This window comes from Odocoileus virginianus, chromosome 5 (genome assembly GCF_023699985.2).
Source record: "Odocoileus virginianus isolate 20LAN1187 ecotype Illinois chromosome 5, Ovbor_1.2, whole genome shotgun sequence".
Taxonomy (NCBI): domain Eukaryota; kingdom Metazoa; phylum Chordata; class Mammalia; order Artiodactyla; family Cervidae; genus Odocoileus; species Odocoileus virginianus.
In genome coordinates, this window is record NC_069678.1 from 90,244,436 (window position 1) to 90,264,334 (window position 19,899).

Sequence of the window (19,899 nt, forward strand, 5' to 3'; positions counted from 1 at the left end):
ACCAAAGCCCTAATTCCAAAAGATACATGTACCCCAGTGTTCATAGTAGCACTGTTTACAACAGCCAAGACGTGGAAACAGTCCAAGTACCCATCAACAGATGGTTGGTTTAAAAAGATGTGGTATGAATACACAGTGGAATATTACTCAACGGTAAAAGAGAATGAAATAATACCATTTGCAGCAACAGGGATGGACATAGAGAATATCATATTAAGTGAAATAAGTCAGGTAGAGAAAGACAAATATTCTGTCACTTATATGTGAAATCTAAAAAATAATACAAATGAATCTATACACAAAACAGAAACAGACTCACAGACATGGAAAACAAACACACGGTTACCAGAGGAGAAGGGGAGGCGTGGGGGTTAAACTAGAAGTGTGGGGTGAGCAGAGACCAACTACATAGAAGAGATAAGAAACATGGATTTTGGAAGAAAAGCTACGAAAAGGCTAGACAGAATATTAAAAAGCAGAGACATCACTTTGCTGACAAAGGTCTGTATAGTCAAAGCTATGGTTTTTCCAGTAGTTATGTATGGATGTGAGAACTGGACCATAAAGAAGGATGAGTGCCAAAGATGGATGCTTTTGATCCGTGGTGCAAGGAGATCAAACCAGTCAATCCTAAAGAAAAATCAATCCTGAATATTCATTGGAAGGACTGATACTGGAGCTTAAGCTCCAGTACTTTGGCCACCTGATGCGAAGCACTGGCTCATTGGAAAAGACCCTGATGCTGGGTAAAACTGGGGGCAGGAGGAGAGGGAGGCGATAGAGGATGAGGTGGTTGAATGGCATCACTAGCTCAATGGACATGAATTTGAGCAAACTCTGGGAGATAGTGAAGGATAGGGAAGCCTGGCATTCTGCAGTCCATGGGGTCATAAAGATTTGGACACAACTTAGTGACTGAACAACAACAGGAAACTATATTCAATATCTTAAAATAACCTATAATGGAAAATAATCAGAAAAAGTAAATATATATAACTGAAGTCACTTTGCTGTACACCTGAAACAAACCCAAGATTGTAAATTAAAACTATACTTCAGTTTAAAAAAAAATTCTGACATCAAGACCATAACTAGGACTTCCCTGGTGGTCCAGTGGTTAAGAGTCCACCTGCCAGTTCAGGGGACACGGATACGGTTCCTGGTCCGAGAAGATCTCATGTGTCGGGCAGCTAAGCCCACATACCACAACTACTAAGCCCGAACTCTGTAGCCTGCGAGCCGCAACCATTGAGCCCAGGTGCTACGACTCCTGAAACCTGTGAGCCCCAGAGGCCGTGTTCCACGACAGAAGCCACGGCAGTGAGAAGCCCCTGCACCACAGTGAGAGAGTAGCCCCCACTCACTACAGCTAGAGAAAGCCTGACTGCAGCAACCAAGACCCAGTGCAGCCAAAAGTAAATTAATTTTTTAAAAAGACCATAACTAGACTTGAATTTATATTTTTTAAGTGAAAGGGAAAGAATATATAGGAAAGAATTTCAGGTATCAGTCATTTCTAGAAGTGACTTGTCTCTGCACTCTGGCCTGAATTTGAGTGTGTTTAGTCTGGTTAATAGTAGGCAGGTATTGTGTGCTCCTGTCCTAGAAAGACCCTGTTGCCTTGAGCCTTCTATTCAGAGGACAGTATTGCCCTCGTGCCTTTGGTGGCTGACACAAAGACATCATCTGTTTGGTATCGGTGAGGTCATGTGATCTTGTGAACAGATGGCCCAGGTAAAATGTTGGCTTTGTAGGTCTTGTCCCCTAAACGCAACCAACCATTTGTTACTTGTGATTAAAATATCACTAACAAGGGTAATTTCACAAGCTTTTTGGCAAATGTGGTTAGCAGGATGTGACATGACACAGCACTGCTTTCTTCCTCCATGTGCCTTCTCCCTGGAGGCCTCATCTCCCTGCTCGCCCCCGCCTCACCCGAGCCCGGGCTTGCCTTCTAGCTCACCTGCTCCAGATGGGCGGCACAGTGGGAGGACACTGGCAAAGGCAGATGTGTTTCTTTTCCGGAGATGAAATGTTGTGCTGCTGCAGATGGCAGTGCCTCGGAGCAAATGGCAGCCTTTGACACTGCTGCCATGCAGCCTGGGCATCTAGACAGACAGCGCTGGCTCACTCTTGGTGATGGGGAAATTGAAAAAAAATACCAAGACGTTCCTCATGGAACTCGTGGAGTTTCAGTGCAGTCACTGGTTTTTTAGACCTGGAGAAGTGTTTTCTTCTGTGCCAGACCTCAGTTAGCTAGTCAGCTAGCTGGATTTTCACTATGGGCCAAGAGTTATATCTGTTAATTACTTTTGTCTACCAGCCTTAATAGAACATAGAGTAAAAACTTAAGTGGCTACATGTAGATGGACGTTCAATGGTATTGCAAAGCGTGCATTTCAAGTCACATCTCACTGGAATCTCTCAGGGTTGAAAGTGGCTCATGTCTGCCCCATTGGAGATAGCACCATTCTATTTTTAGTGGTCATTTTGATTATCCAAAGGCCCAGGGACAGATGTGCCCTGAAATTCAAATGCCTTAATTAATATGACAACACTTTGTGCTTATAGTGTTTTTCTGCCAAGAAGAATAAGAAATCTGACAGCTGCCCTTTTAAGCAGTTTATTTATACAGTCATTAGGGCTTGACTCAGTCCATTAAGGAGACAAAGACTTGGATGTTGAATCATTGCGCTTGCTAGTTTCCTAGGAAAAAAATGACTTAAGAACATCCTTCTCTGAAAGTTACTAGCTTTATCAAGAAACCTTTTTTCTTTTTTTTATTTTTTAAAAATATGTGCTGTTTTTCCCAGTCCTAGTGCTGATAGAGTTAGGAGTTTGCAGGTGTAAAGTCCTCCCCCCTCCCCTTCCCCATCTCTCTCCAGGGGGTTGTATGTGAGAAGGTGTTGCTTTCTCACTCAGAGAGCATATATGTGCTACCCTGTTGTATGCCTGCTGTGAGCATAGAGAACCCCTATTCTCCGCTGAGTGGAATGAGCCTGTTGGGTGGCTGGTATTGTGTAACCTCATAATGCCAACTTTTCACTTAAAACATCTTTCCTGTCCACAATGGGGGTGAAGCGGTATAAGTAGTTGGCCTTAAATTTGTGTTGTTTTGAAACTTGTATCTTGAAAATTATGTGGTTCCCTGTTAGGATTTGGTTTAAGCCATAAGCAGTAGAATACTGTTTTACTAAGCAGCAAAGTGTTTACCATTAGAAATACAGATTTACCCCACCTTTTAACATTGCTTTAAACCAGTGCCTTGGCCTGTGTGGGCATGTCCTCACACATATTCACAGATACGAATACACATGTACCCTGGCATCTTAGTGCTTCTCTGTACTTGCCATGGACCAGGATTGTGCAGAGATACGAATTCAGGGGCTGATCCAAACAACTGTGAGATTTTCTTTATTCTCCCACACAGGGGAATAGGAAGCCTTTGGAGGGAGAAATAGTTGACTCTTCTATTTCTTGACTTTGGTTGTAGTTAAATGTATGATCACTTTATTCATTAAACCATATGTGTATATTTTATGCACTTTTATGTGAGTGTATTATTTCACCAAGAAAGTTTAATAGCATAAAAAGGAAGAGTAAAGGAGTAGGAAAGCATAACACATTTTTTTAAAAGCTAAAAATGAAAAAAAAAAGTGTTTAGATTTATCATTACTTTTGAGTATAGACAATAAAGAAGATAGCATGAAGTAGATTGGAAAGAAAAAGGGAAGGCAGAAGACGTAATCTGAATCTTTATTAACTGAAATACTTGGCCAGAATTTCACACTTCCTTTTCTGATACCTCCTAATTTGTACAGTATAATATAGCTAAGAAGTTCTGTAGGTGCTGCTAGCCATCCATTCAGCAAATCTATAGCCTGCACTGTCCTTGGGAGCTGAAGAAATGTGCAGAGCTTAGTGTGTGCCTTCAGATGGGGCGGCGGAGAGATAAACAGCTGTCCTGCAGAGTGGCAAGTGCTGCAATAGCCTCGCGGGTAGTTGCTCTGTAAGCCAAGCCTAGCTTGAGTGTTGAAGGACCAGCTGTCATTAAGGCTAAGATGGAGCAGAAAGGACCACTGAAAGTGCAGACCTAGAGGAGTGTGAGAGAGGGTTAGGCTGGTGGTGGTGGTGCTTTAGTTGCTAAGTCAACGTCTGACTTGCAGCCCCATGGACTGCAGCCTGCCAGGCTCCCCTGTCCATGGAGTTCTCCAGGCAAGAATATTGGAGTGGGTTGCCATTTCCTTCGGCACAGTCACCTTCTAATGATGTTTGGGGCAGGCACAAATAGTTCTCTGAGCCTCCTACTCCTAATTTTTTACCTATTTTAACTAGTGGGGTACTGGATATGAATTAGGGCTCTTCTGATGGAAAAACAAATAGAAATACATATCTTCATATAGTTTTTACTCTAAACATGATATATACAAAATCTGCAATCTAAAGTAGTTTGTTAAATACAGCTCAGGGTTTTAGGGGAATGGTAAAAGATTGAAACTAGAGAGTTAGTCCATGTTATGAAGACTGATTAAAAAAAGCTCTTATGCTGAAAGCAGTGGGCCTCTCTGGAAGCTTGTTGGCTAAGATGGGGTTAGCGTGATCAGATGAGGTTTGGTTAGACCATTGGCTACTCTTTGGTAGATCATTTGGGGAAAGTAGACAGCAGCAGTGGCTCAGTGGTACAGAATCCACCTGCAGTGCAGGAGACACAGGAGATGCGGGTTTGATCCCTGGGTTGGGAAGTTCTCCTGGAGGATGAAATAGCAACCCACCCAGGGTTGTAATACTCAGGCAAGTATTCTTGCCTGAAAAATCCCATGGACAGAGGAGCCTGAGTTAGATATGCCTGAGCACAGCACACAGCACGGAAGGAAGCAGGAAGACCAATGAGGAGCTTTCATGTCCGTTGTGTTGGACCTAGGCTGCTATTGGGTAGCACCGTGTTCTAGTACAAGGGCTTCTAAATAGTCTTTTCCCCAGGATTTTCTAGTTGCTGTGGGCATCTGAAAACATACAATTATATGTTGCCCTAAGTAGGTTTTTTCCCAGAGACTTACTTATTAACTCAAGGAGATGAACCAGGTCAGATGCTCAACATTCAAAAATACTCGAGGGTGGGAGTTCCCTGGTGGCCTAGTGGTTAGGATTCTGGGCTTTCAGTACCATGCACCAGGTTCAGTCCCTGGTTGGGAACTGATACACCACAGCTGAGCGGTGTAGCGAACAAAACAAAAACCCCAAACAAAGATACTCATGGGCATGTTCAGCATATGCAGCTTAATATATATCTGCCTTGAGGTGTACAGAGCATGACTTTGGCCCTGGAATTTTTTGAGAACCGATGAAGGTATACGGAGTCTTACATTGGGTTGGCCAAAAAGTTCATTTCAGTTTTTCTGTAAGCTATTATGGAAAAACCTGAACAAACTTTTTGTCCAACCCAGAATTTTCCCTGGAAACTGCCAGCTCATGAAAAAAAAATTCAAGTGACCTTGTTGCAGACATGGTGTTGTTAGTTTTACCATTGCACAGTCAGCAATTTTATTTTGATGTTATTTGGGAGAAAGCAGTATTTTTGATTAGCAAGTAAAATTAATGTAGAAAACAAATACTGTGTTAACTAGTTGGTATAATAAGGCAGCTGTGCCATGTTGCATTTCAACTCATTAAATTTCTAAACTTCTAATTACGATGAGATCACAACTTTTAACAGAAGAACCACTCAAACTTGGAGTTAGTGATGGTTTTAGAGAGGTAAAATTTACAGAAATTTCATAATTATTGAGTATAATTTTGCTAAAAATTGAAATATACACAGTATTTAATTTTTTGCTTGTAAAATTCAGATTCAGTTGACATTTATTAGGCCCCTGTTACTTACTGGGCCTTCTTCTAGAAACTTTAACACAGATGAGTACTTTTCATTCCTTGCAGCTATCAGGCAAGCAGGACTGTCCCCATGTTCAGATGGCGCACTTGAAACTTCAAGGCCAAGTGGACTGTCTTTTATAACACAACTGTAAAGCGCTCAAGCCACATTTGATCTCGAGTCCTTATTTTTCACAAAGACACATGCCTGACTTTTGGTGTGTGTCATTTTAAAAATACAATTTCCCAGGGAAACTCTGTGTTTCCCCATATTTGTTTGTTACTCACGAGAGCTTCTTTGTGCTCTCCTGACAACCTAGGAAGAATATCTCTGCCATGGCGTGTCCTGTAGTAATTGTTTCCTCTCTTGTCTTCCACATGTGAACATAGGAATGTGTGTTTGTGTAAATAAAACCTTCCAGTTGGCTGACTCCTCATTCAGTCTTCCCTCATAGCTCAGTCAGTAAAGAATCCTTCTGCAGTGCAGGAGACCTGGGTTTGATTCCTGGGTCGGGAAGATCCCCTGGAGAAGGAAATGGCAACCCACTCCACTCTTCTTGCCTGGAGAATTCCATGGACACCATGGGGTTGTGAAGAGTCGGACACAGCTGAGCAGCAGCTAACACTTGACTTTCATTCAGTCTCATGATCTCATCTGTCCATTGTTTTTTCTTTGCAGTTGCTTCTGGACAGCTCAATTTAAGTCTCATTGGGTCTAAATTGAGTTTTTCACATTTGCTCTACCACCTTTCCCCCTTTTGAGCATTCTCTTAACTCCTCTTTCTCTCTCACCTTCTATTTCACTATTCTTAATTCCTATGTATTCTACCGTCTAAATATATCTTATATTCCACAGGTCTCCCTCCATCCCTACTGCTTCTGCAGTGTTCTAAGTCATGAAAAAGGCTTATATTGGCATGGGAATGGGGATGGTTTTTACTGGTTCCTCCATAGTTTATGTACAGAAGCTCTTTTTTGGGGGGTGTGTGGGGGTTGCTCAGCTGCGGGTCTTGCAGGATCTCAGTTCCCCAAGACAGGGATTGGACCCAGGCCATGGCAATGAAAGCCTGAAGTCCTAACTACTAGGCCCCCAGGGAACTCCCCATAAGTTCATACTTTATAGTCTAGGAAGTCAATGACAGTATTGTTCCAATTCCTGTTATCTCAGTTCCTCTTTGCTTTCTACTGAAATCACCTAATTCACTAAGTATACATGTCCCATATTCCCCAGTACCCAAATATTCCCTTTTCCGTTGTCTTTTTTTTTTTTTTTTCCATTGTGTCTTTACTTTCACAAATGCTGTTTCCTCCATCTGAAATCTTTCCTACTCCAGTCTGTCTTGTCAGCTCCTTCCAGATCCAGGTTTCCATCTTCATCACCTGAAATAATGCTTCTCACATAATAAGTGCTCAATAATATTTATTGAATTTATAATGTATTCACATTCCACATGCAAAAGTGAAGTTGGTTGGGGCATTCACTCCTTTTATAATTATTCTGTGCAGCCTCAGAGAACTCTTCTCAGGATTTGATTGAAGCCTTTTATAAACTTTGTATGGTTTTACTTAAAGCGTAGTCACCTCTGTTATTAGAAAGAAGAGATTGACGGTTTTCCTTAAAAGAGATTCTGTCAAAGAGGATTAAAGTCAAGGTGCAAGTGATTCTGTATTGCTTAGGCATTAGGGGTAAGGAGTTCTTCCTCAGCTCCAGTACTATGCCCATCTATAATCTTTTAGAGCTGGGAAAGGTACTTGGTCACAAGGACAGTTGGAAGCTGCTAAAATCTTTTAGATTTTCTATAAGTGTTTGAAGTAGTGAACATGGCAATTCCAGTATAAGTACAATGTCTTTCTTTAATTAAAGTGGCAAAATTAACATTGAAATTTTAAAGTTACACCACCTAATCTAGCCAGAGCAGAGAACTGATAAATTCTGTTGGTTATTGGAAACAAGCTCCTGATTCAGAGTTCAGAGCACCAGTGTAAGAAAATAACAATGGATCCTTTTTATTTATTAACAAAGTTGAAAAATTGAGCATTGACAAAGCAGTTAAGGTGTCAGCATCTGTTTATATTTATTTAGTATATCGTGCATAGTTGTAGACCCTTTAGAGAGGTCATAATGGTCTGACATTAAACCTGTCCTTTTAAAACTTAAAATATTATTGGTCATATAAGAGCCAATACATGAAATAGAGAACAATAGATGCTGATATGCAAAACAGTACATTCTGAACTATTTGAGTGTGAAACTGACATTTACATATTGAATCATATTTTCACACTAATTTCCATTTTGTGGAGGCAGCATCGTTTCCTAGAAAAGCACACAAGCTTGAGATTAGAAAGCCTAAATTCTGGTCCTGACTCTACTTAGCTGTATAATTTAGAGTAAGTCACTGTCCCCTCTTTGAACCCAAGTCCCCACATGTATGAGAGGGACATTGGATAAATTAGATGAGCTCTTAGATCCCTTCTAACTCTGTAAACTGCACTTTTGTGAAATATTCTTGGTGCCAAAGATGGAATTGTAGGCAGCTTTGACAATCGACTGGACTAAATGAGATAGCAGGCACTGTTCCCTTCAAAGCCGAGTCTCTGTTTAGAAGCTGCTTTATTGAAACACTGTTATCATTAGCCAAATCCTTTGTCCTGTTGGTGGTTCTACCTCTCTTACCAAATTACTGGCCCACAAGGAATGGAAGTATCCTTCACATGCTGCTTAATGTTCCAAGGTGTGCCGCACATTGCAAAGGAAACTGCATCGTTCTCCAAGGCACCTCACTTGTAGCGATGTCGTCCTATTCAATTAGAGGTGGGAAAGGCTGGCCTGGCTCCAGAGGAGGACTGTCAGTTCCTCTCCCTCCTGTGCCCACGCCCGGCAGGACGCTTCCTCACGCCCACCTCTCCCCCTCGCTGTGGCTTTGGCTTCCGCCAGATGTCACACCGCTGCTTGTCACCGCCCAGACTCTCCTCGCTGGTTTTGTTGTTTCAGTTTATTTGTCACAACTGTTCTCTTTAGCTGTAATATTTATGGAATTTCACACTCCTCTTAATCACTACCGTGTTTCTTTTTCATGAGAGAGGGAATATACAAGGAGTTGTATGCACAGGAGTTAGAAGGAAATGCTCCAAGAGTTAGAAGGAAACTTTGCGTATGTGTGTGCCCTATATACCTCCCACTTTCAACTGTACAAGGGAATTGAGCTCAGAGGTACAAAGTGAAACTGAACTCAGTTCTGCAGGGCTCACAGGTACTTAGGAAGTCCATTTCAATCCCAGGGAGAGGGACATAAGAGATGTGCTTATTGGCTGATTCCCCTGGCTTTAGTTGTATTCCTTTTAGCGACAGAAAAAGGTGGATAATTTTATTAGCTTTCTGTGGTACTTGTTTTTTTGAGCCACGCTATGTCACCTGTGGGATCTTAAGTACCCTGACCAAGGATTGAACCCAAGTCCTCAGCAGTGAAAGCTTGGAGTCTTAACCACTAGACCACCAGGGAATTCCCTGGTACATCTTGATCTTACTATTATCTAGTTAGATCTGTTAATAATGTGATCAGATCCTAAAACCAGTGGTGGTGGTGGTGATGATGGTGATAGTAGATCATCTGTGTTATTACCATGTAACAGGTGTTTCATTGAGCACACTTGTTGTTTCAGTCACTCAGTAGGGTTTGACTATTTGTGGCTTTATGGACTGCACCACACCAGGCTTCCCTGTCCTTCATAGTCTCCCGAAGCTTGCTCAAACTCATGTCTGTTGAGTCAGTGATGCCATCCAACCATCTCATCCTCTGTTGTCTCCTTGTCCTTCTGCCTTCAGTCTTTCCCAGCATCAGGGTCTTTTCTAAATAGTCAGCACTTCACATCAGATGGCCAAAGTATTGGAGCATCAGCTTCAGCATTAGTCCTTCCAGTGAACATTCAGGCTTGATTACCTTTAGGATTGACTGGTTTGATCTCCTTGCAGTCTAAGGGACTCTCAAGAGTCTTCTCCAGCACCACAGTTCAAAATCATCAATTCTTCTGTGTTCAGCCTTTTTTATTGTCCAGCTCTCACATTTGTACATGACTACTGGAAAAACCATAGCTTTTACAAGATGGACCTTTGTAGGCAGAGTTATGTCTGCTTTTTAAATACGCTGTCTAGGTTGGTCATAGCTTTTCTTCCGAGGAGCAAGTGTCTTTTAATTTCATGGCTGTAGTCACCATTTGCAGTGATTTTGGAGCCCAAAAAAATAAAGTCTGTCACCATTTCCATTGTTTCCCCATCTATTTGCCATGAAGTGATGGGACCAGATGCCATGTTCTTGGTTTTTTGAATATTGAGTTTTAAGCCAACTTTTTCACTCTCCTCTTTCATCTTCATCAAGAGACTCTTTAATTCCTCTAGTTAAAGCACATTACATTTATTTACTTAAACCTTGCCATAACCTTATAATGATGGATACTGTTATTATCCCTGTTGTATAGATGAGGAAATCTCAAAATGACTTAAAGATCTCCACTTCACAAATAAGCTTATAGCATGTACTTTTTTAAGGTAGGAAAAGAAATCAATTTATTTGTTTCATTTTTTTCTTTCCCTGCTTATAAAAAGTGGCAAAATTTTGGTTGTACTTATTTTAGAAACTAAAGTTCATTTTGAGTTCCAGGGGTGGTTCATTTAAATTTATGTGTGTCCGTTAGATACAAATTCATTTTTTAATTTTTAAAAAATATTTATCTATTTATTTAGCTGCATCAGGCCTTAGCTGCGGTACGTGGGATCTTCATTGTGGCACGTGGGCTCAATAGTTCCAGTGCGTGAGCCTAGTTGCTCCACAGCATGTGGGACCTTAGTCCCCTGACCAGGGATCAAACCTGTGTCCCCTGCACTGCAAGGCAGATTCTTAACTGCTGGGCCACCAAAGAAGTCCCTGAATGCAACTTTAAACCTGAACATGTTGGCATTTGCCCTGCAGACCGCTGATGGTGATCCTCATGGCCATTGGACAGTGTCTCAGCGAAATGTTTAGATTAATTTATTGGTCACTTGGATGTTTAGGTTAGTTAAGAATTGTGTGTAATATTTAGTGCTAGCCTTTGCTGTGGAAGATGCCTAGACATAAAAAAAATAGTGTTCCTTCCTTTGGGGACCTTATAACTTTGCTTTATTACTTAGACTTGCTATCTAAATAATTAGAATAGTGGAGCCAACCAAAGACTTAGATTATATCATGTACAGGATAAGGATTACCTTGTTAAAGATAGAGGATTCCTGGCAGTTTTATCGTGATTGACTGGTGTTCCCATTTCTTCAGGATAATTGGCAAATTCTCACATGTAGTACTGATCGTGGGAAAGAAGGGAACTGATGAAAAGGTAGATAGAAAGTGAGGCTTACCAGTCAGAATGGACATATCTGTAAAGGTAGAAATAGTATGAAGGTACTTAATAAGTGGTAATTTGTTCTCTCTCCAAATCTGGATGTAGGGTTTGTTGTTTTTGTTTTTTCAGGCTTCCAGAAAAATGTCTGTATGCCTGTATCAATTTCAAGATAGGTTAGGGTGTGTGTACTCTGAAGCAGATATGCTCGAAGTGTCAGTGCTTGTGAATGTTTGTGACAATGAATACTATCACCTTAGGGCTCCTGCCAAGAGTCCAGGAGGGAGAGAGGAGGAAGCTATCATCCATTTCTACCATGTGTCAGGCAGTGTGCTGGGCACTTTTATAAATAGCCCTTTAGGAAGATGTATATGGGATATTTATTTCTTTTCCTTTAAATTTTTGTTTATTTTCCTTTAAAAATTAAAAAAAATTACTAAGGTATAGTTCATTTGTAGTGTTTCAGGTGTATGGCAGAGTGAATCAGTTATACATATATACATATTCTTTTTCAGACTCTTTTCCACTGTAGGTTACCGTAAGATACTGAATATAGTTTCCTGTGCTGTACAGTAGGTCTTTGTTGTTTATCTGTTTTACATACAATGGTCCATATCTGTTAATCCCAAATCCCAAATATATCCTCCCCCCCTTCCTTTTTGGTAACCAAAAGTTTCTTTTATATGTCTGTGACTCTGTTTCAGTTTTGTAAGTAAGCTCATTTGCATTTTTTTTTTACAGTCCACATATATGTGATACTTGTCATTTTCTGTCTGACTGACTTCACTTAGTTTGATAATCTCTGGGTCCATCCTTGTTGCTGCAAATGGCATTACTTCATCCTTTTTTTATGACTTATTAATGATGTGTGTGTGTATATTGTGCCACATCTTCTTTATCCATTCATTTGTTGATGGACATTTCGTTTGCTTCCATATTTAGCTATTGTAAACAGGCCTGCTATGGTCTTTGGGTTGCATGTATCTTTTCAAGTTAGAGCTTTGTTTGACTGTATGCCCAGGAGTGGGGTTGCTGGATCATATGGAAGCTCTGTTTTAGTTTTTTAAAGAACCTTCATACTGTTCTTCATAATCACTGCACCACTTTACATTCCCACCAATAGTGTGGGAGGATTCCTTTTCCTTTTATTTTGATCTTGCAGCACAGCATGTGGGGTCTTAGTTCCTTGGCCAGGGATTGAACCCATGCCCCTTGCATTGGAAGAACAGAGAGTCTTAACCACTGGACTGCCAAGGAAGTCCCTATTTATAGGTTTTTAAATGATGGCCATTCAGACTGATATGAGGTGGTACCTTATTGTAGTTTTGATTTGCATTTCTCTAATTAGTGATGTTGAGCATTTTTTCGTGTGCTTTTTGGCCACCTGTATGTCTTTGGAGAAATGTCTAGATCTGCCCATTTTTCCTTGAGTTGTATGAGCTATTTGTATATTTTGGAAATTAATCCCTTGTTGGTTGCATCTTCTTCTTAAAAAAATTTTTGCTTGTGTATTCGTTTATTTTTGGCTGTGCTGGGTCTTCGTTGCTGTGTGCAGGCTTTCTCTTTTTGTGGCGCATGGGCTTCTCATTGCAGTGGCTTCTTCTGTTGTGGAGCACGGCCTCTAGGTGTGTGGGCTTCAGTATTTGTGGCTCCTAGGCTCCAGAGCACAGACTCAGTAGTTGTGGCATATGGGCTTAGTTGCTCCTCAGTGTGGGATCTCCCTGGACCAGGGGTCAAACCTGTGTCTTCTGCATTGGCAAGTGGATTCTTTACCACTGAGCCAGCAGGGAAGCCCCCTGGTTGCATATTCTGCAAATATTTTCTCCCATTCCACAGACTCTCTTCATTTTGTTTATGGTTTCCTTTGCTGTCCAGAAGCTTCTAAGTTTAATTAGGTCCCATTTGTTTATTTCAGTTTTTGTTTCCTTTACTCTAGCAGATGGATCCAAAAAGATAGTGCTGCAAGTTATGTCAGAATGTCCTGGGTCTTACATTTAGCTCTGTAATCTATTTTGAGTTTATTTTTGTATATGGTGTTGGAGAATGTTCTAATTTCATTCTTTTACATGTAGCTGTACAGTTTTCCCAGCACTACTTATTGAAGAGACTGTCTTTTCTCCATTGTATATTCTTGCCTTCTTTGTCATAGGTTAGTTGACCGTATGTGCATTGGTTTATTTCTGGGCTTTCTCTTCTGTTCCATTAATTTGTGTGTCTGTTCTTGTGTCAGTACCATACTGTTTTGATTACTGTAGCTTTGTAATACAGTCTGAAGTCAATGTGATTCTTCCAGCTGCATTCTTCTTTGTCAAGATTATTTTGGCTATTTAGGGTATATTTGACTATATGGGGAATTTATCTTGTATCTCATTTGCTAGGAGTGGATGGTCTTCTCTTGAGTGCTTGCATTGTTTTTTCCATGAACACTGTGAACTTCACAGTGATCATGTTTCCCTAGTAATTGTTTTAGCATTTATTGAGCCTTTGCTATGTCTTGGGCACTGTGCTTGTTTTACATGTGTTGTTTCTTTGAATGTTCATTGCAACCTTTCTGTAGTAGGTATCCCAGGTTTGCAATGAAAAAATTTTCAGAGACATTAGGTTACTTACTTTTCTAAAGCCACATGTCTAATAACAGAGCTGGATTTCAAATTCAGGCCTAGCTCTGTAAAACCCAGTTGTTTCTTGCTGACATGAGGTATTTATTTAAGCTATTGTTCTCCCCTTCATTTAATTTTAAATTCCTGCAGTATAATTTTTTTTCTTAGCAACCTGTGTCTAAAGGAAAGTAGAAAGAGAAGGACCTAGGAACCTAGAAAAAAAACCGCAGTATATGTATAACTATAGTGATACTGGCAGTCAACTTAAACTTGAGCCAGTTCTCAGAAGTAGGACCTATCACTTTCTGACATTTGTTTAAAGATTTTCTTAATCTTTCTTGTTATGATACTAGGCATTAGTCACATATGTATGGAAAAATATATAAGGCTTTTTGGTATGATTGTTATTCACTCAGCAAATCTTTATTGAACATATATATACTATATGCTTATACATCATTGAACAAGCCAGAGTCCTGCCTTCATGGAGTTTGTAATCAGTATAAATATTTGAATAGGTGGGTTGTGTCTTATACATACTATGTATTTCCCTAAACACACCATAGTCACACATGTATATGCTGTAAGAATATACACAAAATTGTATGGCTTGGAATTTGTCTTATTCAAGGAAAATACTGTTGCATCAGGAATAGGAGAAAATATAAGAATAAAGAAACCCATCAGTATGGCTTTGTCACTTTGAATGCCATGGTTCTTAGAGGAGTAAGGGAGTAGCAGTATATAAGACCTTATTTGAAATTAAAAACCAAAAACTGGTGTGAGCCAGAGATCTCTGATGGAGCTTTGTCAGAAGAATTTCAGAAACTGCAAGTTGTTACACAGATGTAATGATTTAATTAGTCTAGATAACACCATTTATTTATGCTTAAGCATCTCACACATGCAAAAGTTGGTAATTCAAAGTCACACAATAATTTGTGAGTTATCTTCTGTACCACGTGTTATAGCTTCTGAATACCAACTTTGATGAGTGTGTGTGTCAGATGCTTAAGCATAAATAAATGATATTATATAGACCAATTAAGCAATATGGTTTGTTTCTGGAATTCTCTTGACATCTTCACATAAAAATTTTTTGTGGTGGCTTTTAAAGGTCACATTAATTGTTTTAAACACAGTTTGATCTCAGTGTGGGCAAGATCCTCATTGGAGAAAGCATATATGGTTTCTGCTGATTAGGTCTTTTTAGATATCTGGGTGGATCCTTAATAAACAACTGGATAAAATAGCCATAAAAGGAATGTCCTCTAGTAAATGGAGAAGGTTTGTTATCCTTTTAGCAAAAAGATGAGCTTATTTTGTGATAGGTAAGTAACTATATTATTAAATCTCTTGGGGAAGGAAAACAGTTTGGATATTTCTCTCTTTTTTTGCTTTTCGTTTTAATTTATTTATTTGGCCGCATTGGGTCTTGGTTGTGGCACATGGGGTCTTCGTTGTGGCATGTGGGCTCAAGAGCGAGTGGGCTCAGTAGTTGCCCTGTGGCATGTGGGATATAGTTCTCTGACGAGGGATCAAACCTTTGTCCCCTGGATTGGAGGGTGCATTCTTAACCACTGGACTACCAGGAAAGCCCCTCTTTTTCGCTTTTCTAATTTTAACTATAAAAACACCATGATATTCTTTGTCTCCCTGTTGTTGCATTACTGTTGTCACAGTTTTCTAAAAATACTGTCATATTTATTTTTTATTTTTAGGTAGTTCAAACAGTTTTGTTGTTGTTGTTTAAAGTGGTAAGCTATCAAAAAAGACACTGGGATATAACTAATACACTAAGAATTTAGGTCACATTTTTTTTCTTCCAGAGTTCAGGATGTGTCACCTCTGTTATTTTTTCTCACCGTATTTCCTAGAAAGTAGAAAGGGGAAGGATTAATTAACCTAGTTTTACACATAAGGAAATATGTTCATAGAGGTTAAGTGTCTTGCTTAAGGTCAGACTTACTAAGAATGTAGTCACAGAATGTGGCAGAAAATTCCAGAGACTACTGGCAGCGGTTAGCATGCTACTTCCTGGGAAATGTAAAGGCAGTTAATTATTTTCTCAAAAGACTTAACTATTACTGGTTATTTCTTACTCCTCTGAGTCTATTCACTATTTTTTATCCCCAAGGCAGAAAGTTGTTTGCAGGTTAGAGCTACACTGTAATCTTTGGGAAATACTACTTAGCACAGCTGGCTTGGAATTCCAAGTAGGTATATAATGTTTTCATGTGTATCTTCTAACATGAGTTAGAATGTTTCTTCAAGCTGCCAAGTGCCCATGCTGATCAGTGTTCAAAGAATACAAAACATCACTTTTAAGACCATCAGCTGTTGTTACTTTATGCCCCATTATATGATGCATAAATGTATTTAGTTTCATTTAATGTCCATTTGATTGAATTTGTAAGTCTAGGAATGGGCACCTAACTATGGGCAAGGCCTGTTCACTGAGGCAAGGGCAAGAGGGAAAACATACTTGGCAGAGAAAAAAGGAAGTCATTTTTTCATGGAAGTTGCACCAGTGATGTCTGGGAACACAGACAGTCTGAATCTAACATGGCAAATGGCCCACCTGGTGTAGAAAAATAATCATCCATATAGAGATGAAGATCAAGGCAGACTTAATCAGCGTTCTCTGTAGAAATTTACTCATTACACTTGCAGGTAATACAAAAAAAGGATACCTATAAAATAGGTTATTGTAATTTTGTTTCATTAATAAAAATTACCTTTTAGTTATCTTAGCACAGCCTTGTTATATTAGAAAAATAATTAGCATTTCACCTAAATGTACAGTTCTTCTAGAGTTACCACATTTCTTTGAACTCACCAACTTCCATTACTACTCTCTGCATTAAAAATGTAGTGACTTGGGAGTTCCCTGGTGGTCCAGTGGTTAGGGCTTTGCCCATGCACTGCCTGGTGTGTGGGCTTCAGTCCCTGGTTAGGGAGCTAATAAGATCCCGCAAGCCGTGTGCTGTGGCCAAAAACAGGGTTAGTGATTTGATTGAAATATGTGAGAACTTCTACACTTGACCCCAAGACTTGTTTCTTTCTCTTTTTTTAATCTTTTTTATAGTTGATGCACTGTATTGTATAAATTCCAGATATACAGCAGAATGATTCAGTTATATATATACTTTTTTCAGATTATTTTCCATCATAGGTTATTATAAGATTTTGAATATGGTTCCCTATGCTATATAGTAAATCCTGTTACTTACCTATTTTATGTATAATAGTTTGTCACTGTTAATCCCATGCTCCTAGTTTATACCCCTCCTCCCTTTCCCTTTTTGTGACCATGCATATATTTTCTATGTCTTTGAGTTAGTTTCTGTTTTGTGTGTAGATTCACTTGTATTATTTCTGGATTCCACATATAAGTGATATCATATAATGTTTTTCTCTGAATTACTTCACTACATAGAATATTATCTGGGTCCATCCATGTTGCTGCAAATGGCAGTAATTCATTCTTTTTATGGCTAAGTAATATTCCTTTGTATATATGTACCACATCTTCTTAAGTCAGGCATCTGTTGATGGGCACGGGTTGTTTTCATGTCTTGGCTATTGTAAATAGTGGTGCTATGAACATTGGGGTGCATGTATTGACTTAGAGTTTTTGTCTTTTCTTGGACATATACCCAGGAGTAGAAATAGTGGGATCATATGGTAGCTCTGTTTTTAATTTTTAAAGGAATTTCCATATTATTTTCCATAGTGACTGCACCAGTTTACATTCCCAGCAACAATGTAGGCCTTTCCTTCACACCCTCTCCAGGATTTATTAAATGTAGCCCAAGACTTAGTTTCTTAATAGTGAGACAGACAGTTTGCCATTTGAGATTGTGGTCCAAATGCCCATACTGAGCCTTTTTATTTTGGATGATGTAGTTGGTGCTGTAGCTTTCTTTAGCCCATGGCCTGACATTCTCAGAATGGTGTGTTTTGGTTTCAGCTATTAGGAACAACACAAGAACACCCATGTTTTGTCTTTGAAATGCTTTTATAACAGGTTTTGGTCCATGGGCTTTAAGAAGCAACTTTTTCACATACCTTAAAGTAGTCCAAATGGTCTTCTGTTCAGAGAAAACAAGCTGACCTCTGTTTACCTCTCACCACACTTTGGGTCCTTTAGATTTCTCTAAATCTTTTCTTTTCTTTCTTTTTTTTTTTTTCCATTTATTTTTATTAGTTGGAGGCTAATTACTTTACATCATTACAGTAGTTTTTGTCATACATTGAAATGAATTAGCCATGGATTTACATGTATTCCCCATCCCAGTCCCCCCTCCCACCTCCCTCTCCACCCGATCCCTCTGGGTCTTCCCAGTGCACATCATCATTTACTCAGCTGCTGCTACTATTTATCAACAGTTGGAATGTTCCTGTTTCCATGAGACATGTTGGCGTTATCGCTTTGTCCATCACGTTACAGTGTCTTTCCTTGGCAGACCCCGTATCATGTCAACCTCCTCCTGGCTGGCTATGATGAGCATGAGGGTCCTGCGCTCTACTACATGGACTACCTGGCCGCCTTGGCAAAAGCCCCTTTCGCAGCTCACGGCTACGGTGCCTTCCTGACTCTCAGCATCCTGGACCGATACTACACGCCAGGTAAGTTGCAGCTCTCTAAGTTGGGAACAGTAGCAAAGCCCCGTCCTCAGCTGTTTCCCGGCTTTATGTACAACCCCTTGGAGTAGGGTGGCCAAGGAAAGTGCCCTCAGGAAGCTTTTTTCTGTAGGTCATTAGGGTTATGGAAAAGCTGGTCCAAGTCCCTCTTCCACCAGGTAAAATGAGGTATTGCATATGTCCAGAGCTGGGTTTTGTTTTAAAGGGGGGTTGGAATAATGACTAAAACTATAATTCTTCGGTTATAAAAGTTCAGGTTTTGCACTCATTTTGCCACTGCTTAGGGGCTCATTAGCTTTTCAGGTATAGAGAATAAGCAAGTAAACCAAGTGGTTTGGGTATGTTTGTTTGGAGCTTGTGATGATGAACAGGTCTCCAGGATGACAACTGAGGGTTTCTTTCCTTAAATATCAAAGCTTTTTAAGGCCACACCCTGTATCCTTATCACATAATAGCTGCCGTCTCCTATATGAGAAAGCTGGCTCTCTACTTGTCCATGAACTTTCCACTTGGCAAACCTCTAGACACAGGATTGCTTCTGTGTTAAGTTCTGTTTTCTGACCCCAACCCTAACCTCAGCTTCAGCCATCATGAGCAATAGGCACTTGGGATTCACAGCTTTTACACGCTGTAGATGCAGCACAGATAACCAGTTTTGGCCTTACATTCCGCTCTTCCCTATTAGTGTAGTAGGAATCTGGCTGGTTCTTTCTTTTTATGGTGCTGCCCTCTCACTCAACCTCAGCCATGCCAGAGCTCCAGGCCACATCCTGAAAAAAGTAGCCTGGCCTCCTAGTGACCATTGCCTGATTGGGCATCTGTCAGTAATACAGCTGATTTGCCCACCGAAATAGCCGCCAGCCACCCCTGAAACCAAACTGCATCATATGTCATCCCAGTTTGCCATGCCTGTGGACAGTTCCTTTGGCTCCTGTTTTATGAGAGACTCAGCCCCATCCTATGAATTCTGTTTCTATTGTTAAACTGGGGCCCAGCTGGCAAAGTGAGGCTAACACACTGGCCCTGTCCTCCCTTTCCCTGATCTGCAGCTGGCCAGGGCAGATGGAGCTGATTTAAGCCCTGGTCTAAAGGAGGGCTGGGGGTTGTTGGGAGTTGGGGGATGGGCTATAAAGAAGAGGCAGGCCGCTGGACTTCTCTGGAGGCAAGACTGGGCATGAGAGGCAGATTCCGTCATGCTTACCCTTCTCTGTAGCAAATCAATTCGCAATGGCTTGTGGCTGCCTGAGCACTGGGCCTGGGACACTCAACTGCATATAGAGCAAGTTGGTTGTAAATCAGAAGCCTTGGCTTTTTTTTTTTCCTCATCTGTTTGTGTGTCATGTTGACCTGAAAAAGTTTGAAACTTGGTTCAGAGTTGTGGCAGAGAGTTGGACTTAGTGTCAGCACCTTGAGG

The 19,899-nt window shown here is 40.3% G+C and overlaps 1 protein-coding gene across 1 annotated transcript in view; it reads left to right on the forward strand.

Annotated features, from left to right (window-relative positions):
- PSMB2 (proteasome 20S subunit beta 2) overlaps positions 1-19,899 on the forward strand; it is a 34,605-nt gene that overhangs the window by 12,385 nt on the left and 2,321 nt on the right. The window contains exon 4 of the mRNA XM_020880246.2: positions 18,308-18,470. Within this exon, the coding sequence (XP_020735905.1) occupies positions 18,308-18,470 (163 nt within the window). The remainder of the gene's footprint in view (positions 1-18,307; positions 18,471-19,899) is intronic.